The sequence below is a fragment of the Phalacrocorax aristotelis genome, chromosome 15 (genome assembly GCF_949628215.1).
Source record: "Phalacrocorax aristotelis chromosome 15, bGulAri2.1, whole genome shotgun sequence".
NCBI lineage: Eukaryota > Metazoa > Chordata > Aves > Suliformes > Phalacrocoracidae > Phalacrocorax > Phalacrocorax aristotelis.
In genome coordinates, this window is record NC_134290.1 from 902,332 (window position 1) to 929,626 (window position 27,295).

General features: G+C 46.5%; 1 protein-coding gene across 3 annotated transcripts in view; it reads right to left on the minus strand.

Moving 5' to 3' along the window:
- BCR (BCR activator of RhoGEF and GTPase) overlaps nt 1-27,295 on the minus strand; it is a 105,309-nt gene that overhangs the window by 949 nt on the left and 77,065 nt on the right. For 2 of the 3 annotated variants that reach the window (XM_075110792.1, XM_075110794.1), the window contains 14 exons: nt 21,234-21,355; nt 19,837-20,005; nt 18,372-18,491; nt 17,358-17,433; nt 16,675-16,779; nt 15,207-15,281; nt 13,910-14,007; nt 13,103-13,234; nt 5,397-5,456; nt 5,159-5,268; nt 4,185-4,324; nt 2,567-2,701; nt 1,866-1,971; nt 674-836 (listed from right to left, as the gene is read on the minus strand). In XM_075110792.1, the coding sequence (XP_074966893.1) occupies nt 674-836; nt 1,866-1,971; nt 2,567-2,701; nt 4,185-4,324; nt 5,159-5,268; nt 5,397-5,456; nt 13,103-13,234; nt 13,910-14,007; nt 15,207-15,281; nt 16,675-16,779; nt 17,358-17,433; nt 18,372-18,491; nt 19,837-20,005; nt 21,234-21,355 (1,611 nt within the window). Of the gene's footprint in view, nt 1-673; nt 837-1,865; nt 1,972-2,566; nt 2,702-4,184; nt 4,325-5,158; nt 5,269-5,396; nt 5,457-12,090; nt 12,241-13,102; nt 13,235-13,909; nt 14,008-15,206; nt 15,282-16,674; nt 16,780-17,357; nt 17,434-18,371; nt 18,492-19,836; nt 20,006-21,233; nt 21,356-27,295 lie in introns of those variants that run through there. The other variant, XM_075110793.1, reaches the window with a different exon arrangement.

The window sequence follows — 27,295 nt, forward strand, 5'->3', positions numbered from 1 at the left end:
CTATTTGAGAGTCTCCACAGGAACATCCTGTAGTTATGTATCTGTTTTAATACCATGTGTAATAGGAAGAATTCTAAAACTTGCGGTGCTTCAGAGACTCTCTTCAGCCTCCAGGACACAACAATGGTCTTGGTGTTCCACCGCACTGCAAAAATCAGATCAATAATTTGCCATCTCTCAGTCCAGAAAGTACAAACCAGCCTGGCCAGCTAACACACAGCCTCTACATTTGAATTCTCTGCATTGCCTTCAGAAGGCGGCAGTGGCCAAAGAAATCTGAGTTTAGCAAAGAATTTTGTGGTGCATCAGTGAAGGTGGTCTAAGTGTTCAGGAGCATTGTGGAAAAACACTGACGGTCTTTTTGTCCCAGGCCAGCAATACGGCACTGTGAGACAGCTCTCCAAAAGTCTTACTCTGCCCAAACAGGAAGCACAGGACTGTGTGCGTACTGACGTTTTTTCACAAAAAGCTGTATTAGTACAGACGCAAACTGAATGCCTGAAGAAACACAGTTCCACAAACAGTCTAAAATGTCTGTGTCAGTCTGAAAGTTGTTTGTTTCTCAAAAAACCTGTCATGAAAACACAGAAGGATGGCAGAACCAGGCCTGCAGAGGACTGCGGTTTCCCACACATTGTCTTCAAAAGATTCAATCGCACATTTCAGATTTTACCTGGGACATGACTTCTAGCGACCAGCTATCCGTCATTGTGATAGGCTGGGTTGGGTTAGCCGGGATTTTACTGTCCTTCTCGGAAGGTCGGAGCAGCGTTGGTCCAAAGACAGTTGCAAGATTATGCAGGGACATCTTGTTAACGCTTTCCCTCTCAGCAACCCTGGGAGAAGAAACCATGAATAGGGCAGATCTTTATAAATACCTGAGCTTGTAAGGGTAAGTAAGAAACCGTATTTATTCCTTTTGTAAAAAGTTTTAGATGTATTCAAATCAACCTCTCTCTCCATATGCACCTAAATGAACTTTATATATAGGCAATACCTTGATCTGAGACAACCATAGTCTCCAGGCTCTCTACGGACAAGGCTTAAACTTGGGAAAGGGACTGCTGCTTACTGTCTGGACAGGCAGAAGTGGGGCAAGAATAAAGGAATGTTTTTCATCCCAGTTTCATAAATGAGAAACTGAGACACACAGGTTAACAATACCACTGTCCAAGGGCAGAAAAGTCTGCAGCAAAAACACAACTAAAACACAGATTTCCTGAATTTTAATCCAGAGCCTCAGTCACTAGATTATCTTTCATCTCTCCAGCGACAGCCTCTGGTATGTACAAAATATATTTGTAAATTAGCACACTGTGCGTGTATTAAGCAAGCTTATCGCGTTAATATCAAACACATGGCAATGCTTTTTCACAGTTACAACCGTATTTACAAAGACATAGAAAAGATCAGAAAGACTGGTCTAAGCAAGGAACTGAGAACTCTGGTTAGCAGAAGTGCAAAGCTGGAATTTTTAAAATATATCATGTTCGATTGCAGACACCTTTTGAGACGGGGCCAAAGCTTCACAATTTATATTAAAACCTTTCTCGACCTTTGTATGCAGATGCAGGTGCAGTTCTGCAGTGATACAGCAGCAGGAGTTTGCATTTGCACTAGATAAACCCTGAGACTTCTGCTACGCCTTTCCTTCAGTTCTAATCCTTTCAGTATGAGTGAGAATGGAATTCAGGATTTAGTGCCTCATGAGTGAGTATGAGATAATAGTTATCTGATGAGCATTCACAGCAAATCAGCAAACGCTTCATTTGCGTGATTCAGCACAAATTTAAGAAAAAGGCTCTTCTCTTCTGATTAACTATGCTTTACACATTAAATACATCTCTAAAGGATCCAGGTATTACCTTTTCAAATGGTCCAAAAGGAAAAGGAATGTCACAAGGTTGGGTTCTGGAAGCGATAACAATAGATTCAACATACAGCTTTCCTTTGCAACAGGATCTGAAAGTGCTACAAGACAGAAAGTAACAAAACATCACCACGGGCAGCGAACGAGAATTTGACTGTATAATCTCCCTAACCAACAAATATGGATGGTCCCGAACAGACTGTAATTGCATCGCAGGTTGGAAGGTCAGAGTGGCACATCAATACCCCAGAGGACCTCCTTCCTTTATTTTACAGATATGTAGAGAATCCTTTTCCCTCCAGCAGTTCAAGCATCCTCAGACTTCCAACCGTTCCCATGTTTTCCCCTGCATCAAGACAAGGCAAGGCATGCCGCCCCCCGGAAAGGGCTTCCCAGGCAGACTGAACGGGGCAAACAGCACACGCAGCCCCAGCGCGTAGGCTGCCATTCTATTCTTAACCTATCCCTCAGAAACCTGGACATTTTCAACTTACAAAAAGGCACAACAGTTGTCTGTATGAAAGCTCATCGGAAGAGGATGTCATTCCCATGCTCGTTTCTGAGCTCCATTTCAATTCCCTAACAGCTTGTTCCAGGCTTCCGTCCAACATTATAAACACAGTTTTTGTACTGCCTTAGGAGCAGCCTCTGCCAGAAGAGTTACAGTTCCCAAGGGTTATTTCTGCTAGTACCTACCAATGCCCTCAGCAAAGTTGGGGTACAGCTCATCTGTAAAGAGGGGCTCAGGCAGTTCCCGGAAGTACAGCTTCAAGGTGCCTGCAATAGCATTGACATCCATCTCGCTCATCATCACGGACACGTCTTTGTTATCTGAAGGGGGAAAGAGGGAGAGCGGAGTAAAGAAGCTGCTGGCCTTGCATTCAGTCTTTTTCTTGCTTTGGCACTCTTCGTTTATCCTTTGTCTTTGCCTAAATAGCCAAGAGTTTTTCTGTTTACACTTCTCCAGATCGAAACAGCTACCTTCTGTCAACTAAGAAGCGCTGCACAAATCACTGCAAACAGTTTATAGCTTTAAATCAAGTAGAGGGAACCTCACACTGCCCAGGGTTAGTTACGCTGTGCCAGATCTGGAACAAACCCTGCTTGACTGTATTTATATGCATTTCAATTTTGTTACTGACAACAGTTGTTATTCCAATTCCCTGCTTCTAATAGCTTAGAATAAGAGACTCTCAGGCTGGTTAATTCCCCACCAAGGGTAGCTAAAGCACACAGGCAATTCAGGGCTCACATTTCAGTTTTGTTACCTTTAAAAACAACAAAACCACCCCCCTTTCCCTAAAACAAACAGACCAACCAGCAGAGCCAGTGCTGGTTTCATGAAGCTTAGTGTAAGCCAGCATTTAAGATAAATGAAAAAAAGTTGTTTTTCAAAACGTGAAACACCCTTACTTGCACTAGTGAAGATTCATAAATCAACATGTTTGGTAGCTTAGGGGGATCGAAAAGAAAACAGGAAGAGGGAGACATTTCACAAAATAAGTGAAGAAAAAGTGCAGGGTGGGTGAATTTGGGCACCTGGCACAGGCCTTATGATTGCTTGCATCAGAAGGGAGCTCGAGCGTGGCTTGGACCATCGTGTGGAGGCTGGAAGCAGGGCAGAATTTCACATTTTGTACCTCAGCAATTTGGAGGTGTTTCACCTGCCTGATCTTAGATGCCTTTTGGGATATACATGCCATTCTTTTAAATGCAGCACCAGTAAGGAGCCGTCTTCTGCTCAAGGTCAAAGAAAACTTCACAAAGGTTGGTCAAAATTATCTAATTTTACAATCTGTGCATACCAATCTAGACATAGAGTTAAGAGAGAACTTGGGAGCCCTGACTACCCAACTCCAGTTTTGTAAACACCTGTCCTAATCAACCTTAGGAAATTTTTTTGCTGGCTTCCTTTTGCAAAATATTCTTAATTTCAAGGACTTCTGTTAATTTGGAGACCTCACAACAGTGAGGAAATTACAACTTCTGATTGCTTCCACTTCCCCTGGGGAAGGCATCTGCCATTTACAAAGTTTTGGCAAGGCAGGCAAACCCACCATTTAACGTCTACCGGGAAGAATAACAATCGTATTATTTGGTATAAGGATCCATCCCGTTGTATGTCTTGGGTTACATCTGTAGCTGAAGAATATTAATAAAGCATGCAGCCAGGGTTAAAATGATTCCCCTTGTGTGAGAATCTTGACCTCTTAATGCTTCTTGGGGAACACAAGATTAAAAGCCGCATAGCCACCTGACAGGGAGCTCACGCAGGTCCTCAGAGTGCAAAGGAAAATACCCAACAAATACTTACTGACATCGAAGGCAGCTTTCAAAGCCTGGATATCGGTTGCAACCCCAGAGACACGGTAGATGCCCACCTCCTCCATTCCACGCCGCTCTATCTCTTCCACACACTGGCGCACTATGTAAGGCACCTTGGATCTCTCCCTCCTGAAGAAAGCCAGATAGAAGAGCTCAGTACAGCCCTTGCCCTCAAGCATTGTTACCCCAGCCAGCCAGGCTGGCTAACACCACCCCGTCATTTCGTTGTGCAAATCTGTTCTAGAAAATGGGGTGGGAGAGTCTGAGCAGGCAATCAAGACTGAGCTTAAAAACTCCTTTTAAAACTGGAGAGGGTTTCCCGAGTGTCTCAGCCTGTCTTTGGCTGTTCTGCAGCTGCCCTGAGCGCTTGAGCTTCTGGCTGGGCCCTAGTGCCCCTGGAGTCTGCGACTTTGTGCAGGTAATCAGGATTCCCAAACAGCCCTTGGAACCATAGAAACACTGCTGCTTTCAAATCATTGCAATTCCATAGGAAGGAAATACCACAATTCCCAAATTATGTAACAGAACAAACAGGTTTCTCCTGGCAAACGATTCACGGCAAAAGATCAGGGGTTAAAATAATACCACAGGATCCAAAGAATTTGAACATTTCCGATTACGGAAAGGAAATATCACTGTTCAGTGACTCTGGAAATTTGTGGCCAGGTCAGCTAACTACAGAGTAAAAGAACAAGGGGTATTTCCGGAACTCAGAAAAGTGATTTGCTACAAGTAAACACCCTAGGTTTCAAAGCCTGGGTGCATGTTGGTTTTTTTCCCCTGCAAAAAATGAAGCTCAGAGAATGTTCAGCATCTCTTTTCTGCAGACACAGCCACCTATGCTACTGCCCAAGCAGAGCAGACTGGGCTGACAAATCCCTCAGTGGGATAAAGGCAGGTGCAACCTGCTGGCCAGTTGGCTTTCTGAAAAACAACAGGGAGAAATGTGATCCATCAGCTCACTTGGTGACAATAGCGATCTTGACCCCAAAAACCCCAGTCTGTTTCCGGGATGGCATCCTTTTCAGGCTAAACTCCCGACTGGTAAACTTCACCGACAGCTTCACTTCAACCTGAATAAAAGAGAACAGCTGTTACTTTTCAACATTTTCTTTTCTTTTTTAATGCTGCAATGAAAAGCAAAGAAATAAAGCACGTAAAAGGCACAGAAGCAGTGCTAACTTCTGTTTTCCGTACTTACTCCATTCATTGAGATGACTGTGCGTTGCCAGTCTTTGTCCTGCAACACCTGTGGGTCCAGCTGAAAAACACAGAAGTTACCCATGAGCTAGGAACAGACTTCAGAGAAATCAACAAGCCAGAAAGGCTTCTCTAAGTGAGCAGAGCACCGTCAACATGCTATTTCTTTTCCATAGGAAAACACACATTCCAAGGTTTCACCGACTCAGGTAACGGGACAGGCAGATATTGTGCAGTTTTCTAAGCAGGGCTGATGAGGACTCGCACACGTGGAAAATCCAGCAACACATGTGCAGTGTCTGCCCAACAGCAAAGAAAACCTCGGTGAGCAAAATCAATGTTTGAAAGCAAATAACCTCAGCTTTCAAAGGAAGAGAGGGAGCAGAGATTTCTGCAATATTTAAAATAGAGCAAACTGTCTCCCTCTGCAGTTTTCTAGAGACAGGTGAGATTGGATGAGTGTGAAATTACTGCATGGAAATAAAAAGCCAGGCTGCAGAACTTCATACCTCTTGGCTATGAAGCTAATAGCTTCCAAGAAAGACTATGTTCCACTGAATTCAAAAGACATAATAACCCTAATAGTGAGATCAAGGAAGAGAAATATGAAATGATCCATACAGAGAGAAGTAACTTTAAACAAACTAAACCTCTGTCAGGATCTGACAGAGGAGAAATGGAGAAAATTGGCCCAGCAGTCATAGAAAGCTGTCCTACTTCAATCAGCCTATTCCTTTTCATTTCAGCTTGAGCACAGAGGCAGGAAGAACACCTGGTCTTGCTACTGCAAGAATTCATCCAGCAGAAACAAGTTCTGATGCAAAGCCCTGATCTCCCATTTTCAGCTTTGCTTGATCTCTTCTGAGCAGGCAGTTGTGCGGCTGGGGAGCAGCTGACTCGTACTCAAACATCACCCAGCAATTCCAGTACGGCCTGGGAAAGGCCAAACACATCTGAACAGCTAAAGCATGGCACTCAGCTCAAGCTGGACTGGCAAAAGAGAGAAAGGACCTGTCTGCACGAGACCTTGTATCAGCAATCAGAACCAGCCACAGCAAGCAGACTCCGGTGCCTCCTGAGATGGCTTTGTAACACTTGGCTCTTGAACACAGACAGGGTAAGACCAGAAGGAGGCAACTGCACTAGACACTGTGTTTTGAGTTTACTGTCATCAGCAAACAAAAAGACACTCAGTAGCCACAGCTATTTCTGCAGCACAGCTCCTCCCTCTTGCAGAGCCCCGTGCAAAACCTGAGTTGTCCGGCAGAGGTAAACGTTGAAATAACAGCAGCTGCAGTATATTCTGGGAGATCTCAGATGCAATCACGCTCACACTCTCTTCCAAATCATTAACAAACTAGCCCAATACTGCTGACAGCTGCAGAGACAAGTCCCCCCGTACCCTTCCCCCATCCCCAAAAAAGAACCGGCAAAGAGAAACATTTCTCCCTGCTTGCTCCCACTGCAGAGACCCCAAGAAGCAACAGACAAGCAAGTCAGGCCAACCTTATCTCTGCGCACTTTGTTACGGACACGAGCCCACAGTGGGATGCTGCCAGCACACACATGCTTTCCTGTCAAATTGGACCGGTTCCTGCAGGTGCAACTCTGGCAGAAATTCCTGAAGATCCCTTGTAAGGAATAGTCAGTTAGCAGTAGCTCCCACATTTTGGGCCTGCACAAAGGTCCAGGAGGCAAATGGGCAGCAGTGCTTAGCTTCAGTGCTTCAGCAAACCCAAATAACAGCCTGCTTGCCAAGAGGGTTTGCTTATAACCCTGGTGGAACAGATCCACCCCCGCCCATGCAGCTGGCCAAGGTCCCTGCAAGTTGGCCAGAATCTAGGCTGTTCTTTCCTGACTTTCAGTCCTGGAAGTTGGGTTTCTTTCAACAACTGCATTTTTCCCCAGAATTGAGAGGAAACCGTTTCTGAAGTGTCTGGTTTCCTGTGAAGAGCAACCATGCTCAGTATTCCTGAAAGCTTGATCTCCAGCTGCCTAAACAGTCATCTCGTTAAGCTGCCAAAATGGCCCTGCTGATAGACACAGCCACAGCTGATCCTCCAGCTCAGAAGCAGTTTTCCATATGCTTTTAGAATGCAGTCACTGAGTGTATTATTTATAGCAGAGAGAGACAGCTTAAGACTGAAGGGGAAAGAGGGTTTTGAATATTTGCCAAAAAAGTTAAAGGAAGAGTCCAGCAGGGTCCAGTTACAGTTTATTGAAGCTAACAGGTATTACTGATTATGTCTCAGTGATGACCAGGGAACCCCTACTACTGTACAAACCAAAAGTAACTAGTTCTTAAAAAGTACGAGCCAAACTAGGCCCTTCTCTGCCTCAAGAGTGAATGTCACATGGCTGCAAAGGACTGGAAAAAGCAGCACGCTGGAGCTTAGAGCTCACAGAGACTTCCTTGCTGGGTAACTACTGGAGCTGAGCAAGCACTGTGAGTGTACCTGCTGCTACCTCTTGCTCCCTTCCTCTGAGCTCTGCTGCAGGGCTGGCAGGACCCCCACACCCCCCACCTGCCATTTGCCTCCTGCTGGAGAACAGGTTGCATTGAATGGAAACAGCTATGGAGAACAAGCACCAGGAAGCGGGTCTGGCTGACCCGAGCCAACCCCGCGTAAGTCACTGGCAATAACAGCAGCACTTAAAAAAAGAAAGAAATTCCCCCACCCCCCCGGGGTGCTTTTAAAATAACAAAGCAAAATGATATAAGTTAATAAAAGAGCAAAGCTTGCATAAGCTCTCAGCAACACTGAGACAGGAAAATCAGGTCTAGCAGTCTGATAAAGTCATAGTAGGAAATAACAGAGTCAACAGGAACCTAAGAACGTCATTTAGACTTTGAGCAAGCTTTGATTCCTGGACCCTGCAGATGACTGACCTTCTGAGGCCAGCAAGAGCAACACAGGGCAAGGGCAGCCGGAGCAGACAGGTTACAGAGCAGACTGAAGGCAAGGAGAGTTAGTGAGCGCGATGCTCCAGCATAGAGAGGGCCTGTGACAAATGGGGTCATGCTGTCTTCTGGCCTGATTTGGAGACCAATGACCTGGAAGAGGGAGCAGAGCAGAAGAACGCAATCTACAGGCAGTGTGCCAGGAGGAGGCTGCTCCGAGAGAGCAAGCACATGGCACTCGCTTTGCCAGCCCAAGCAGGGGGAGGCACTGTGAAATGGCTGCCTCTGCATTAACTTGACAGTGAAATTTACTGCGCCTCTACACATTTCCTTCAAACAGTTGCTCAGTTTGATAACAAAAGGACCCGGTCCCATCTCCACTGAAACTGTGATAAATTGTGTGGTTTCCATGACCTATGCAAATAGGACAGACCTGCAAAAACCCTCGAAGACTGTATGTCGCGGGCTTGTTTGCAGAGTCCCCACCAACTCTGCATGCTGCACAGGAAAAACACGGTTTGCCTCTACTCCCCCAGTGTCCCCTTGTGGCCTGTTCTTTGGCATTTGCAGTGGCAAGCTACAGCCCCATAGTCACTAATGAATCAAGCAAATACCCCTCTGTATCCTGCACAAAACACAACAGAACAAAGCAGCTCAGCACCACAGGGATTTCTGAGCCCAAGTCTCTGGCCCTCATAGCATCTTAGCACTGAATTAAGACAGAATTAGTGTATTGCAGTCAGTAGAGGCTGAGGGTGCAGAACACAGAGTGGTGAGGACCTGGGAAAAAGGCAATCTGAGGGTGCTGGTGAATAGCAAATGCAAGCCAGGCACTAAGAAGGGAGGGTCCCTGCTCTGCCTTAGGAAGCCATCACGGGGAGTTCAATGATTTTTTTTTTTTTCTCCCAGAAGGAAGAAGAAAACATACAGAAAGAGGAAAAAAATGAAGAGGCATCAGTGGAAATGAAAAGCCTGACAGCAAGGACTGAGGCAACCTTAAGGTTACTGTGTTTTATGCTATTTATTCGCATTACTTCCTCCCATTATTAAATCTCCCTGGCAACTTTACACTCCATCAATTTTTAATTGTAACTGATGTGACATACATGTTGTCAGAGTCTCACTGCTGCTGGAAACTCCCTGTCCAGCCATAACCCCATTCTTCTCAGAGCTCCCCACTGACATGTTAATCTTTCCCGCCATCACCCTTTAGACATGACCCATTGCCTTCCTCACTTCCACCCTATTTTCAATGCTGCGATACTGTTCTGCATGAGCAAAGTGTTTAAATGAACTCAAGTGTGTAAAAGGTTTTCCGAGTTGACACTTGGGAGGTATAGCATGTGACAGTCTGTTTTACATGGAAAACAACCCAGATGTCTGAAATAGCCGCGTGCACTGCTATGAGACATCCCAGATAATTAAACAGATAAGAGTGATTGTTTTGCATGGCAACAGAGGAACGGTGTTGTGCTGCTACCACAGAATGACTGATCTAAGGTCATATCCTCTCTGATTTTCCAGCACTGCTGTGAGGGAGAAGGAAATGGTTTGCCTGAGCTGATCATGCATCAAACCTCCCCCGCCACAAAAAAAAAAAAGCCAACAAAAAACAACCCAACAACAACAGGAAAAAAAAAACCCCAAAGTAAACAGCCTTTCTAGGAGGCACCAGCTGGAGGAGATGGATCACAGGCTGAAGTATCAGTGTACTCATGCAGCCGGTTCCCAAGGCAGAGGCCAGTTTTGCTGACATATGTGCCCACTTAGTCGCAGAGTTCCAGGACCATACAAAAGGCTGTTACTCAAAACGTGGGGATGCGCCTACTGCATGAAGTACAAAATTCAAAGAGCAAAAGCGCCACCCTCCCAAGTGCTAAAGATGGATTGCAAGGGAACAACAGAAAGAAAAAAAAACAGAGTTCAAAACGAGAGGAGCTGATGCTTACAACTGAACTAAGCATCGTGTTTCCTCCTATAACATCATGTCCATGTCTTCCTCCCCCAAGCCCCCCAAGTAATTTCAGTTTCACAGAGTACCTAGGAATGGCACCTTCTCTCTGTACTCCTGATGCCCGAGAGGTAACAGAAGCCCCCAACCATGTGTGCCAGCTAGTTAAACTCTGCTGCCATTCCCAGAACACCTGATGAGGACTTCACTTCCACATTTACAGGAGGCTCTCCCATATTAAAACCTTGTGGTTTTATTTTTCAGGGATACAATTTGCCAGTTGGCAAGCAATGAAGCTCTTGCATGTGGCTGTGAAAACACGTAAATAAAATATTCCGTAGGAAAAGAAAATGTGAGCAATGGGAGCTATTAAAATAGCTGCCCATTCCTGGAAGCTTCTGACCACATGGACCAATTTCCAGTCTTCCTTCCTCCAGCACCATTATGTAACGGAGAGATTTAATATACATTTTACAGACAAGAGAGTCCTTGCCTCCTTGATGCATTGCCTTCATCACTGCAGCTCAGAGAATTCGGTGAGTCAGAAATCCCAGTAGTGGGAAGTTGCAGGTTTACAATAATACATGGCTGAACAATACGTTGCAATTGAGCCAACACAGAAATTTCCCTGTTTTTATCAGTGTGAGCACAGAGACGTGGCTCTTGATGTTCCCAGAGTTTTTAACTAAAGGGAATTTAGGAAAAAAACCCTCATCCAACTTCACAGACCTTGCCTTTACACATGACAGACTTCGACTGAATAACGACAACACAACAAGAAAGCAGATACACTAGCAGCTCTAAAGTAAAGAAAGCTTAACGTAAAAGCACCTGGGAAAATCCTGAAAGAAAATTACTATAAAACCAGTGACTGGAAAAGACGCTGACAGTACTTGATACAGCTATGCTTCAGCCACAGGCTGTAATTTCATTCTGTTGTTGCATTACGATGATTTCTTAATAGAGAAATGGTGTTTGCTTTAAAAACAAAATAAAACGCTTTAATAATTCTTATCAACCCCAAAATCTTACCAGACTCACTCATAACTTCTCTCTGCAATTATTCAATAGTGTTAAAAAGTTGTGTGATGGGACAGAAATCACCAAGTATTTAGAGGATGTTCTGAGAATTCACAAAGTTTCTTTGTAAATTGCAAGGGAGATTTACTGAAAGCAAGAGAACCTTTGCATTTGCCTTCTATGATACAACAGAATGCAACTTCTGCATATTAATAAAAAACTTTTTGTTGTTGTTGCGTTTTTTTGCGGGGGGGTTGGGGTTTTCTGTTTGTTTTTGTTTGTTTTTAACTTTCCACTGTTTAGAATCAAAAGGCAATAGTGTCACCACAGAATATTTTTCCTTATTAATTATAAAATATTTTAACAGAATGTACAACAAGTGCTATGCATAAAAATGCCCACTCTTGAAAAAAAAGTTGAAAATTTAAAAGATTTTATTAAATTTTAAATCATTCTATGTAAAATATTTGAAGAATTTAGAGGCTTAGTGATTTTAGGGTTCTCCAATGTAAGCACCTGAACCTCCAGGGCATTTCAGGGCTGAAAACTTGCTCTTCTGTAGTTGCTCAGCTCCATGGAAAATAAGCTTTTGTTAGCAGAAGGGACATACAGATTCCTGGTTAGCCCGAGACACGTACACAGGAGGTACCCTGTACTAGCAGTTAGTGATTTGTACACAAGTTTTCTTTCAAACCATGAATTTGGTGACAATAGCTTTCCCTGAAAATGGCACGGCAGCCTCAGGGCTGCAAGGAGGGAGGGAAAGGAACAGGCCTAACGAAACCCATTTAGACAACGAACCCTTCCAGAGGGAAGGTGAGATATGATCCTGCAGGTTGCCCTCGGTCAGAGCTGGTTCTGAAATCCCACAAACAGCCTTGGCCTGTGCGACCACCACTCAAACGTTGGAGAAAGCTGTCATCCACAGAGTGAGGAAGAGTCCAGTATAAATGGAGGAGAACCGGTGGTCTTCTTCAGCACGCCGGAAAGAAAAAGGTATCTTGGGCTGCGTCTCTGCTCTATACAGCAGCCAGTCCAACACAAAGATGTGACCTCAGAGAAAGCATTTAAACACCCTCCTCCCACAGCTGTGGACAGTGTAACAAATGGGAGGAAGAGGGGGAACATATGCTTTCCATGTCGTCCTCCACCGGGTGGCCCAATTTCTCCTGCATGGAGCTTTAGTGCTTTATCACACAGCAGCTCCCCGAGAGCAGCGTTCATCTGCAACCAGCTCATCACTTCCCTTATTGTATTACAAATTTGCCACATAGACAAAGCATCCCACACGCTGACTCTCAGCAGTGGAAATCTCTCTCTGATGCAGCCTGTTGTCATGGACACTAAACTCTGGACATGGCAGTCTACAGGACAATAAGCCTGTCCTTCAAGGCCTCACTATCACATCAATCAACTTCCAGCACATTCAGAAGACAGCATTTCTTCCACATAATTTACAGAGGGAATAGTATATTCTTGCTTCCTCTGTTCTCACAAATGGAGCATCCTCAACAGTGTCCAGGGCTCACTGACACTGCAGCTCCTCTGCACTGTGCTGGAAGTTTTGAAGTTAACAGGCAAATTGGAGATCAAAATGTAAATTTTCATGAAAAAGCATCTATTCCATAAGGGTACTGAAGTAGGCACAGGGGACAAGGCAAGAGTGAAAAAGCTGCTGGCTTTCCACCTGTTAATCACACTGTATGCCTCACTAGCTGGAGAAAAACCTCCAAGGCTGAGACAATTAGACGGCAGGGAAAAAACCCTCCTTGATTCAAAAGTCCTGTTATGTTTTGCAATAAGGGTAGCAGGAATAAGCTAAGCACAGTCTTACCTGGATCTGTCCTTTCCCCATTATGCGATCTGTGCTTTCTCCATCCTCTTTGGTGAGCTTGGTTTTGTTGTAGCACTTTTCATAGCACAGAATCCGTAGAGTTTGTGAGCCTTCTAGCTCAATCTCAAACTCCTGCAGGGCACCAGGAAAGGAAAGAGCAATGAATACATCCCAGCAGGACACTAGTCTCTTAATAACCAATATAGTCTCCTCGAAACTCATCAGGAAGTAACACTTAAGGACTGACTCAACTTAATGAAGTTCATCTAGAAATAAACTGAAATTGCATTTTGTATATATAAGGTGGTCAAATCAGAGACTAAGATGGTTGACTCCTTAGTCAGGTTTCACTGAGTTTCAAAACAAAGCATTATTCAAAGAAACAAACTCGCCCACTTTCCTTGCATTTCATTTTGCTCCCCAGCATGTTTGAGTTGGCTGTGAACAGGCAAAACATCTAGAGCTAATTTTTCCCCCTCACAACAAATAAAGAAAACCACCTTCCTTCAATATATTTTCACTTGTGTCTTTAAAAAAAAAATTCAAATATGCATCTGTTTAAATGATGAAACGCTGTAGAAGACTAATTTGTACAGAAACGTTTGTTTAACTATAGCTAACCCAAGACAGAATGTTCTGCAAGCCCTGACAGCCAAATGAACTTGGTATAAAAGTGTTTTCTGAGAGGCAGTATATGCAGCAGAAGCGCTGAGCATGCAGCAAGTTCTTCCATTTGCGTGTTTTCTTCCCATTGCGTGTTGAAGTTTGGCACACGGAGCAAGTCACATAAAGAGAAATCCAGCCTACCTCATTCCAGTTGGGCTCCGTGGTGTCTCTGTAAACTCTAGTTTTAGCCTTGTTCACGAAATACCCAAAAGAATCCACCTCTAATGTGCAGTACAAATCTGAGGAGGGGAGACAGGGACAGAAACTGGAAAAACGTCTAGAATCTCCTAACTTGTATTATCCCTTTCAGCGTGCGTCCTCATTTGCATCTTCTCTGTAGTAGTACCAGTAACACTATCCAGCACAAACCTCATCATCTGGACCAGCAGAGTTGCCTTTATGAAGCTGAAATACCGGCACAGCTGCATAAACGACCTCAGCACAGACAAGCCCTTCACCTCTAACACGAGTCAGGTGTATGCCATTATCTAGTATTTCCCAAACCAACCCTCAATGAGCGGGTGTACATCAGTGAGAAATGAAACTTCCCCAGGCAGATATTGAATCCCATCAACACATCAGAGCCAATTTCACTGAGAACAGCATCAGTATAATATCCCTCAGAGAGCAGGTTAGGGGCCAGCCATCAAAAACTCATTATCTTCCCGAAGTGGTTAATTATGTGGTATCTGGTGTTTTTGAAGAGCTAGTAATGAGCTGCAGACATTGCCCCTGTTTGCAAGTTATGTTTTAACTGACATTAGCCAGCATTTGGGAAGCCAGTGGTTCAGCAGGAGGAAAGCTGACAGAAAGCATGCACAGCCAGTTCATCCCTTTCCTCCGGGGACCGCACATGCAGCCCAGATAAGAACAGGATCTCCAGCCACGTGGCTAGGTAAGCTCTGCAGCTTTTCCTAGATAATCCTCATCAATGGCTGAGAAGCATGTTTATTTCTACAGGTGTCTTCTTCACTCTACTTTTTCACCTTTTTTGATCCTCTGTCAAATCACTCCCCTGAATATTAGCACCTCTTTCTTCACACTAAAAATTCCGGATGTCAGAGAACGCTTCCGATTCTTTCATTGCAAAACAAAATACAGTTGAAAGAGTTTGGGATAAGGGATGACTTGTATCTAAAACTGCTAGGTAATTAGCAAACACAGGTTGAAAAAATACTGACAGACTAGGCCTAAAAAATAATGCTGCATGCTGATCCTTGATCCTGATCTTTCTGAGAGTTAACAGTAGCATTAAAAAATTGCATTCCTCTAAATTTAGACCAATGCCCTGATTTCACTTCCCGTTCCCCAAATCACCTCTCCTCCTCACCATCATCCCAGATGTTGCAATCTTAAACCAGTCCGCTCCCAGCTGTCACAGCACCTGAATTATCTAACCCCGATCAATACCTCTGTGGATTACAGAACTGCAACTCACTTGAACTTTGCTTGAATCCTGTGGCAGAGTGGACAATGACATTCAGGAATCCATAAAGACCTGGAGATTCATCATCTGTACAAAAGACCCAAGGAATTTTGTTACATTCACAGAGGAGCCAAGAGTGAAAGACAGTGATGAGATTGATATTACACAGGTTAATGAGTTTGCTGGTTTAGCCTGGAATAAGAGTTTATTTTCTCCATAGTAGCTCGTATGGGGCTGTGTTTTGCATTTGTGCTGGAAACAGTGTTGACAACCCAGGGATGTTTTCCTTCCTGCTGAGCAGGGCTTACAGAGAGTCAAGGCCAGCAAGTGGGTAGGGGGGCACAAGGAGCTGGGAGGGGACACAGCTGGGACAGCTGGCCCCAACTGACCCCAGGGATGTCCCACACCACATGGCGTCATGCTCAGCACATAGAGCTGGGGGAAGAAGGAGGAAGGGGGCGATGTTTGGAATGATGGTATTTGTCTTCCCAAGTCACCGGCAGGCATGATGGAACCCTGCTTTCCTGGAGATGGCTGAATACCTGCCTGCCCACGGGAAAGAGGGAATGAATTCCTTGTTTTGTTTCGCCTGTGTGCACAGCTTTTGCTTTACCTATTAAACTGTCTTTATCTCAACCCACAGGTTTCCTCACTTTTACCCTTCTGATTCTCTTCCCCATCCCACCAGGGTGGAGTGAAGGAGTGGCTGGGTGGGGCTGAGTTGGCAGCTGGGTTAAGCCACAACAATAAGGAGAGGGTAAACTGTCCCTAAAGAAAAGGATGGCAGGAGCATATAATCTAGCCATTTCAGCAGAAGAGGAGACTGTTCCAGATTCAGTGCCAGTTTCACCTGTAATATCTTCTGGCTATGTGTGGCATTTCAATGACATTTCTAGGGTCAGCCAGGTAGCATGGAAGAAATTCAAAGGAGAAAAAGTAAAATATAGGGCCTAAATCTATAGTAGTAGATTAAACAGTAATTTAGGGTGGTCTCTGACACAGTTTTGGCCAACCAGTGTTCTTTCAAAGGATTCCCAAGCATAGTTCAAAGTTGTCCCAGGCTAGGACTCCAACAGGCACTCCCATCCCCGGCATGATAGCTGCATGGAAAGACCATTTAATAGTCAATGAATATATTTTGGAGGATGTCCAGGAATATTTTACTAATTTAGTTATAGCCATATAATTTGGAGCTTGTATTTTTATTGTTGCAGCAGATAACACTGGGATGACAGACTGTTTTTGTTCCTGCTGCTCTCTTTTTGTACGCTATCATCTACTTCAACTGAACTACACAAGTTGGGTACATATGGTCTCAGTTTTTGTTTTACGGGAACTCTCAGTTTGTTACTCATCATCAGGTTGAAGCCTGTAGCAAAAAGAAACAGTAAGAGAAATTCTAGGGGACATGCACAAAGGCAGGCAGAGGCAGGTTTTCACTGCAGCTATACCATGAGAAAGCATAAACCAAGGGTCTCACCTTCCTTATTGATAGTGAGGGGAATGTTGTGGACTGTCTGAAGCTTCACACAGGAGTTTGTCAGCATCTGGAGCTCTACTGATGTGAGTGAGAAACTTTTAAAGCCTGCCAAGGAGATTCAAAGAGGGAGGAATTAAAATTCAAAGCAGAAGCTGGATGCATGTTCCCTCATTCTGGGCATATGCTCGCTGGGCAATGCTCAGTAACTGTACCATGGTGCTCAGATCGGTACTGCTGCTGCAGCCCAGCTCTGCTGAAGGAATATTTAGTTACTCTTTGGAGTAAAAAGTCTCAGGATGGTTCACAGGAAGTGGGGCGGGGGGGGCCTCTTATTTTCCTTTCTTACTCAGCCAAGAGTAAGTTTCTCTGGACTGGAGCGAGGTAGAAGGGCGCAGCTGCTCCCTCCACCTGAAGCTGCACAGAGCTCTGACCAACAGGGTAAATGGGAGAGTCACTCCACACACCTAATAAGTGCTCTTCCTACGCATTCCTACAAGCAAAAGTCCCCCAGACAGGCTCAGGTGTACAGAGATACAGAGACAGAAGACATCCATGTTGTGCTGTAGATTTCAACACAACTCTCACTTTTTGCAGGGACCCCCAACCCACTCCTCATCCCCTGGACTCGTCCTCTCTAATAAGATCACAGTATTTGTACCAACGCTCAGCTGAGGGACACTCACATTTCTTCTGCTGCTCCCGGATGTTCTCCCTCCACTCTGCCCTTTCATAGTCCGATGAAATAAGGAACGTGTAACTCTGCCAAGGAAAACAGAAGAGAACGGAGTATGCGTTAGTCAGACCACTGAGAGCCGGCCTGCCTGCCTCCCCCCTCTCCTATGGAAATTGTTAGATATACTGTCCTAGTACTCCTGCCAGTTGCCCTACATCACAGTGCTGTCAGTGACTGGCAGGACTCCAGCAGGGTGCCTTCTCAGCAGGTGCCAGCAGTACCTACACAGAATCCTGCAGCTGGGGCTTTCACAGAGCTCCACCCCGCAAAGAGCAGCTGCGTCCCTGGCAGCGTGAGGCCCCACGGCAGCTCTGTGCCACTCCTCACAGCGGCTGCACCGGGAAATGCAAAAGCCTGCACAAGAGGCCTAGACACTGATGCAAACTGAGGAAGTGGGGACCAGCTGCTGAATTTTCAATGAGTAGCAACAAGATCTAGCAAGAAGCCTTTGCCACCTGTATGGAAGGGCGACAGTGAAAAGTTACAGCGCTGTCAGAGTGGAGGATACACCTCTGGCACATCGAGCATCCCACAGCCCTAAAGGAGATTGTTTCCAACTATTCAGCATCCCTGGTGCCAAGTGCAGCATCCAGTGCTGAGGAGTCAGCCCTGAGCATGCTAAGCCTTGAATTTGAAGGGGATTCTAGAAGGCAGCTGCTGCAGTGCTTTACCTTAGGTAGAGAAAGCCATTTCTATTGCTCTGCCTGGGCAGGTGCTGAGGTATGGGATTAATTTCTAACATTATTTTTTAAATGCCAATGTTGCATACAAATTAGTCACAGCTGTACAAGATGTCATCACAACCTTTGGAGTATCAAGGGTTAGGTGTCTGCTGCTTGGTAAGTGCTTTCAGGCCAGACAGTAGAGGGCAGGAAGACCTCCTTGTACCACAGTGTATACAAACACACGCACTCCCCTTGACCTCTGCCTTGTTCACTGAGGGAGACCAGAAGAGCCAACTCACCTTGCCGTTGCGATTGTGTACCCGGAAGGCCATGTTGGGAGACATCAGCAGTAGGAGGGACTCCTGCTCTGAGAGCTTCTTTTTCAACCTCTCGATGACCTTGCTGCCTTTATTGGCCCGCTGAAGGGTGGGAGAGAGAGGGAGACGGAAGACACCTGTCATTCTCTAATGTTTGCCCCCATTTACACTGACAGGCATTTTAAGATCCACAGTCCCTCTGTAAGTAGCCAAATGGCCCCAGGCAGAAGAAATACGGTCAACAAGATCTGCAGGGCTCCCAGGTGCTCAGGACGATGTTACCTGCCGTATCTGTACACTCAGACTTGGCTCTGTTCCCCCATTCCAGCTGCCCCATACAGAGGTGCGGAGGCACATGATCACTGTCCCAGCTCTACTCTCTATTTTTTGTTCCAGAGGCTGCAGCAGCATCACGACACTGGGCAGCCATAGCACTGCCAGGTCTTCCACAAGCATCCTTAACTAAGGAGACTGAAAGGAACTTCTCTAGAAGCTGCCCAGAACTCTGTTGCCAAAATTCTCTCCCACCCACTGATCCATTTTCAACAGATGTCAGCTAAAGCCAAGGTTTTTCCTGGATAAAACGCAGTCCCAAACCCAGCCACATATATTGTTTGGCACTGATGCACTGAAATGCGTATCTTAGACTTGTCAGTAAGAGGCTTCCACACAGTGTTCCTCCTAATACCTTACTTCTTCCAGGAAGCCCTCTCTGAAAGCCAGCCAGGGCAGAGAGGCAGGAGCATATTCTTTGGAAGTGCAGATGATAGTCTTCTCATGGTACAAGCAATGTTATTCATATCCTGTTCTACACACCAGCCGGCTTTCTGTTCTCAAACTCTTATTTCTCTTTTGAGTTCCAGGAAGGTTTGGAGCCTAACACCTCTGGCAAAAAACATGTCTTGCAAGCAAAGAGAAGCCTATGCCAGAGACACCATATCTGTGTCAGACTGTCCAGTCAGCATAATTTGTGTTCTCCATATATTTGCTGGTGCATTGACACCAGTGAAGTCAGAAAAAGCTTCAAAAGCATAACTGAGCCTGCAAAAATTCAGAAGTACATGGCTTCTGACCAAAATTGCTTGCAGGATCATACTTAGCCAGAAACTGGCATGCCATGCTCCCAGTCCTTCCCATGTCCACAGCATAAGAGCCCCACCCTCCACATAGATGCTCGGAGACAGCAGTCACAGGCAGTCCCATACGGGTAGAGGAGCTACTGGGTACAACTACAGGGACTTTTTGGTTTTGCCACCTCACAGGACACCATCATTCAAGCCAAGCACTACAACAAGCAACAATGGGCTGCACCACCAGCCTCTGCTGAATGGTCTGTTTTAGCATGACTCCCCATGCTGTGCAGCTCTGGTAATGCTGCTTCCACCAGCACCTCACTCAGCAGAGACACCGAGTCTGTGCTTGGCATGGAGTGCTCGACCCCTTTTACCTTTTCACGCTGGATGTCATTCTTGATCTGGGATATCTTGATCTTCATGGCATCCAGTTCCTCATCAGGTACCAGTGGGATATTGGGCACTGCCTCAGACTCATCCACCATTTGGAAACTAAGGTCAGTGAGTGGAATGTACCATTTGCAGTCATATTGCTGGCTTTTTCTGAAAGACAGAATGTCCGAACCTATTACTATTACCAGTGTTTGGCAACACCCACTCCCCCTTCCCACAAGTCCTTCCCCGCTATAGTGTGTAAGATACAGAAATGGGCACAACTTCACTGTGACGCCCATGTGGAAAAAGTCTGGTAAAGGGCTGCTTTCCAGCAAGAAAGCCTAGAAGGGCCGGTAGCCACTACCACAAATAATAAAGCAACTTGTTATCTAGTTCTTTTCATTCTAAGAAATACAACGATCTTTTGCAAACCCCTTTCAGTCCTGTGTGCTCTCCCTTTGAAGCCTCCATAGAAGAAAAGTGAAAAAGCCATGCCATGCCTCTGGCCTGGCTGCTACTATGGTCTAAACCCAGGTCTCTCCTGCCTGAGCTAGGAGGGCCAAGTGGGGTGTGTGAGACAATATGTATAAACTTTTGTGTAATCCAACCAGAAGAGAGAAACTACAGCTCATAACTGCCATTCTCCAGTGATTTCACCAGGATAACCAGTTCACTTTTTTAATGTTTCACGTGATTTATTCCCTCTCCACCTCTACTGTCAGGAACATCCATCCACGCTTGGGAATGTCCCACTCTTTTGAAAGTTCACTCCTCACAAGCATGTGCCTCAAAAGGGGCTGGGGACAACTTTTTTCTTGAGGAAGGCAAGATGATGAGAGGAGACCTCCCAAGCAGAACATTTACCAAATGAAGAGAAGCCCTGTTTAAGGCAGGTGTGTTGGTAAAGGTTCTTACCCCCTCACTTGTGAAGAATGTCAACAAAACCATTTGCGTGGCTGTACTTTGGGGCTGACACATAATCTCTTTGTTGTACCTTCTCCATTTGTCTGCAAACTGTTAACTGGCTGTAGCTGCAAGGCCAAAACTAATAACCTTGGTAACAAAATAAAGCGAAGAAGAGTCACCTATTAAAAGAAAGGGTTAAGTAGAAAAATGAATGGCATTTTTCCAGAATACCAGCAGCTAGAGCACATCTTATTTTCCTAGGAAGGCTCGGGGCAGGGGCAGGAGGAAATAACCTTTCCTGAGGGATCAGGACTTGGCCAAGGTCTCATATAATAGACAATACCTTACTGCTCATTCCTTGTCTAACTACATCTTGTGGATTATGGTTACCCACGTGTGGGGTATTCATATCCAACTAAAATTTCTGGCTAAACCCAGGATTCTGCAAAAGCTGAGATGCAAAGCACATAGTCCAGAAGCAAAGTCTCACCCTCCAATCTGCTTCTTGAGCTTGGCACACAGGAACAGATCAGTAAAAAGAAAGACATGACGTAGCTTGCGAGCCCCCTCAACCAGCTCCACCATGAAACTGTCCTTCAGCAGCTGCCGGTGCTGGTGAAAAAAACAGAAAAAAAATGTTTCAGTTAGCATCATAGAATGGTTTGGGTTGGAAGGAACCTTTAGAGGTCATCTAGTCCAACCCCCCTGCAGTGAGCAGGGACATCTTCAACTAGATCGGGTTGCTCAGAGCCCTGGCCAGCCTGACCGTGAATGTTTCTAGGGATGCAGGATCCACCATCAATTCCTGGGCAACCCGTTCCAGTGTTTCACCACCCTCACTGTAAAATTTTTTTCCTTATATCCAGTCTAAATCCACCCTCCTTTAGTTTAAAACCATCACTCCTTGACCTGTCACAACAGGCCTTGCTAAAGAGGTTGCCCCCATCCTTCCTATAGTCCCCCTTTAAGCACTGAAAGGCTGCAATACGGTCTCCCCGCAGCCTTCTCTTCCCCAGGCTGGACAACCCCAACTCTCCCAGCCTGGCCTCGCATCAGAGGGGCTCCAGCCCTCGGAGCATTTCTGTGCCCCCTCTGGCCCCGCTCCAACAGCCCCGTGTCTGTCCCGTGCTGAGGGCTCCAGAGCTGGACACAGTGCTCCAGGTAGGGTCTCAGCAGAGTGAGCAGAGGGGCAGAATCGCCTCTCTGAACCTGCTGGCCATGCTTCTTTCGATCCAACCCAGGATACAATTGGCTTTCTGGGCTGCAAGCGTACGTTGTTGGCTCATGTCCAGCCTTTTGTTCACCAGTACCCCCAAGTCCTTCTTCGCAGGGCTGCTCTCAATCCCTTCATCCCCCAGCCTGTATTGATACTGGGGGGTGCCCCCACCCAGGTGTAGGACCTTGTGCTTGGCCTTGTTGAACCTCATGAGGTTCTCACAAGCCCACCTCTCCAGCTTGTCCAGGTCTCTCTGGATGACATTCCGTCCTTCTGGTGTGTCAGCTGCACCGCTCAGCTTGGTGTCACCTGCAAACTTGCTGTGGGTGCACTCAATCCCACTGTCTATGTCACTGATGAAGATATTAAATAGTACCTGTCCCAGTACAGACCCCTGAGGGACACCACTCATCACCAGTCTCCATCTGGACATTGAGCCATTGACCACTACCCCCTGGATGCGACCATCCAGCCAGTTCCTTATCCACCCATCAAAACCGTATCTCTCCAGTTTAGAGAGAAGGATGCTGTGGGGGACCGTGTCAAAGGCCTTACAGAAATCCAGATTGATGACATCCGTAGCTCTTCTCTTGTCCAACGATGTAGTCACTCCATCATAGAAGGCCACAAGGTTGGTCAGGCAGGACTTGCCCTTGGTGAAGCCGTGCTGGCTGCCTCAGCTCACCTCCCTGTCCTCCGTGTGCCTTAGCATAGCTTCTAGGAGGATCTGTTCCATGATCTTCCCAGGCACAGAGGGGAGGCTGACAGGACAGTATTTCCCTGGATCCTCCCTTCTACCCTTTTTAAAGACGGGCACAATGTTTCCCTTTCTCCGCTCCCCAGGGACTTCCCCTGACTGCCATGACTTTTCAAATATGACGGAGAGTGGCTTAGCAACTCCATCAGCCAGTTCCCTCAGGACTCTGGGGTCCATTCGTCAGGTCCCATAGACCTGTGTATATCCAGGTTCCTCAGGCGGTCACGAACCTGATCTTCCCTTACAGTGGGAGGGGGTTTACCTCCCTGGTCTCCATCCTGCGGTCCATCGGCTTGGGAGGGGTGAGGAGAGAGGTTACCAGTGAAGACTGAGCCAAAAAAGTTGTGAGTACCTCAGCCATCTCCTCATCTGTTGATGTTAGGCCACCATTCCTGTTCATCAGCAGGGGTACGCTTTCTTTGACTTCCCTTCTCTGCTTGATGTACCTGTAGAAGCCTTTCTTGTTGTTCTTTGCACCCCTTGCCAAACTCAGCTCTGGCCATGCCTTGGTCCTCCTGACCCCATCCCTACACAACCGGGCAGTGTCCCTATACTCTTCCCAGGATACCTGTCCCTGCTTCCTCTGCCTGTGCAGTTCCCTCTTGCTCTTTAGCTTGACCAGCACATCTCAACTCAGCCATGCTGGTCTCTTCCCTTCCTTGCCTGACTTCTTACACCTGGGAGCTGAGAGCTTCTGCGCTGTATGGAACACGTCCTTAAAGATCTGTCAGCTCTCCTCTGTTCCCTTGCCCCTGCAGACCGTTTCCCAGGGGCTCCTGCTGAGTAACTCCTTGAAGAGCTGGAAGGCCGCTTTCCTAAAATTTAGGGTCCTGACTCTACTCCTCGATTTTCCCCTATCCCTCGGGAACGTAAACTCCAGCAATGCATGGTTGATGCAGCCCAGGCTGCCTCCAGTCTTGACATCACCGATGAGCTGACTTTCATCGGTGACCATCAGGTCTAGTATTGCATCTCCTCGGGTAGGGCTGCCTATTACCTGGCTCAAGAAGTTATTCTCAACACATTCTAGGAATCTCCTGGATTGCCTACTGCTCACTGTGCTACTATTCCAGCAGATGTCAGGGTGGTTGAAGTCCCCCAGTAGAAGAGCCTGCGAGCGCGAATCCTCCTGGAGTTGGAGGAAGAAGGCTTCGTCAGTAGGCTCCCATTGATCAGGCAGCCTGTAGTAGACACCAACCACAAGTTTCACTTTGTTGCCTCTGTCTCCAATTCTTACCCATAAGCTTTCGACCTGCTCGTGGTTATTCTTCAGGGACAGCTCTTCACACTGTATCCATTTCTTGATGTAGAGAGCAACACCTCTGCTCCCCCTTCCTTGCCTGCTCCTTCTGAACAGCCTGCAGCCATCAACAGCCACATTCCAGTCATGGGATTCATCCCACCAAGTCTCAGTAATGCCAACTGGGTTGTAGCTCTCTAGCAGCATGGCAGTTTCCAGCTCCTCCTGCTTGTTTCCCATGCTGTGTGCGTTAGCGTAGAGGCACTTCATCTGGGCGGTGGGCTATCTCCTTATTGGAGTGCCCCTTGATACCCTTGAGGTGTTTCATGGGAGTTTCCTTGTTGGCTTCTACTACCTCAGGAGCCCCCAGCTCGTCTCCACAATGCTTCTGGGCAACAGGCTGGGGGCTCATACTTGCAGCCTGTCCCTCTAACCATTGTGTATCACCCCACAGTTTGTCACAAGCAAGCCTGATATGTTCCCCCTCCCACTTCGTCTCTAGTTTAAAGCCCTGTCAATGTACCCCGCAAGCTCCTGAACAATATGAGCCCCAGAACAATATGAGCCCCAGAACAATATGAGCCCCAGATTTGGCACTTGGGCAACACTTGCCTTAGACATTACTCCTACCAGAGCCAATTCAGTAAATTGGTCTAATTAAGAAAAAAGAAAAAAGTCTATTAAGTGTTCCTTGCTGTAAGCTCTGCTCCCTGCTGCTGCTCTCCCTCCCAAGGGCAGAAATGGCCATGCATCTCCTTTATTATCTAGTTCTGGGTCAGTCTTCAGGCTTCTCTCCGTGACCTGTTCCTGAGCCCAAGTGTAATTTATTGTGAGTCATTGCCCAGTTTCTGTGTACCCACGGGCCAGAATCACTGACAGCACACCATCCCCTCACACACCAGCAGAGAGCAGCAAACACCACTTTTCTCAGGAGTCACTCACAGCCACTGAATTCAACTTAAGCTACCCCACCAGGGAGAAAGAGGAGTGAACACCTCCACTCCCCATTCACAGCAGTAGTTTGTCAACATTAACAGATGAATGCCATTGCTGCTGCTTTATTACAAGTACTGTTAAGGGATGTTTCCTGAACAAAATGTGTATCTAGCAAACTTCTCAGTAGTCCCTTATCAGCCTGTGTTTAAATTGGAACATCTGGATATGCCCCCCCATCTAAATCTCTTTATATATTATATATATAATATGAACATTCCCCAAACCTGGAAGATGCAAAGAAGCTGCACAACCCTGATGACTTTATTCCTGTTTCTCGTTCCACAGAGCTTTACAACCTCCTAAATAAGAGGCACACATTGGTAGGCAGAAGGATCACTTTCCTAATTCTCTTATGGCGATTCCATAGGTGAAAGACAAAAAGGCTGGAGCACTGGCACTGAGACAGATAGCTGTGTGCTGTTACCAGTGATCAAGCCAGGAGTTTCAAGCCCTGCTCCATGCTCAGGCCTTCTGCTCTGATGTCAGGATCAATGAGGGCACATCTGGAATAGATATCTCCCATTGATTTTCAAACAGAAGTCGGGGTGTTCAACCTTGGGCAAATTTTATTCCCATCACTATCTGTAACTCCCAGTGTTGCCTTGCTTCACAGCCAGTACAAGCTTCTCCACACAGGTATGCAAAGGTCTTTCCTGACCCATACTATTTCCTCGTTATTCCAGCTAAAAGGATGCTGTCCTGACACCAGTGAGCAACATGTTACACATACCATATACGCCTAGACAGCACCGTGGTAGGGGATAGGAGAGATCTAACACTGTCCAGATCCAGCACTAGCCAACACCCCCCTCACCATCTGCCAGCCTTCTCCAGGTCCATGCTCAGGACTTGTCAGTATGACTCGCTCCCAACCTGCAGTATCTCTTGTGATCCCCATGCTGGGAACCCCATACACAAAAGCTGTCCATTTCCAAGAGGCAGCTGTGCTCAGCTATGCAGCAGTATGCAACAGCAAAGCAGTTAGCCCCGGCAATATCAGGACATCCAAACCAGAACTGATGCCTCAGTTTCTCAGGTTATGCCCCACGGGTTTTGTTTGCTGCATGACTAACAAGCCCTGAACATATTTACTGCAGAGGGTGTGGGAGTGCAAACCCCCACACGCTGCCTCTCCTTCCACCTACCATTCTTTCCATCTTGGCTTTCCAAAATGAAAACAAACCACATCAGTCCTGAGCCCAGCAGGCATCATGGCAAGGAACACAAGGCAGAGAAATGCCCTTTGCAGACATAATTCTTGTTTCCACACTCTGCCCTACAGCACCCTAAACTTCCTGACATGGACTAAGAGCCCGCGTTTCCCTGTCTGCAGCTGCACTAGCACCACAGCTAGCTGTGTCAGCGTCTCATCTTGGTGTTGCCTTCCATTACACAAAGGTCCTGGAAATCTGTGAGCAGCAGCAAAAGCTGCACCTTTCCCATAGCGCCAGGAAGCAAGGCTGCTCCCTAGCAGACTGTTGCACCATCTTGGGCAGGAGTCTGTGGAGATCTGGTATCCAGCAGTGATTCAGGCTCAGAAAGGCCTGTACATATGGTTAATGTTTATTTTTAGGTGGGCGTGACCCTCCTGGCTTCTCCTCCGTGGTTTTGGAGAGAACGCCTACCAGCATTAATGTGTTTGCTGTTGATGTGCACTTGTGCGAGCCTCCCCCTCCTGCCTGGTGAACAAACCCCAGGTAGGAAATGAGAAACACTGAAGTTTAAAAATAAATAAAAAAAAAGGAGGAGGTATGTTGTCAGTGGCAAAAACACTCTCCACAGCTGCAATAAGTTTCATTTGGGAGCAATAAAGAAGCAGGGAAAGATATTTTCTGAGCAAGCCAAAACCCTGATCTCAGGTTTCTAGATCTGATGCATATTAATTACACTGCAAATCAGCTCAGCTCCTCCGGGGCAATGAGAATAGCTGCTCATTGCCAGCTCAACCTCTGCTCATTGTCCTCACAGCTTACTCATCTCTGCTACCCAGCAGGATGTGGCATTGAACCTTCCCTACCTGGCAGGGACATGGCACAGTCCTGACCTGGCCTTCTGTCCCCCTCTGCCAGGCACTGGCAGCATCTGACATCAGCCAAGACCCCAGCCCAGCACCCTTCCGAGAGCTCCCGGCTGAGAAGCACCCCAGGGCTAGTCCAGAGCACAGACTCAGCACCCCATCCTGGGAAGATGTCTCTGGTGGCAGAGACAGGCCAACAACATGGCCAGCAACATATTTTTTCACAGGCAATGGAGGGCACAGGCCTATGAGGGCTGCTGGAAGACTGAAGGATTTCTGATCAGCCCCATGGCTTCAGCACTATTCCTGTACCATCACCTAGACCA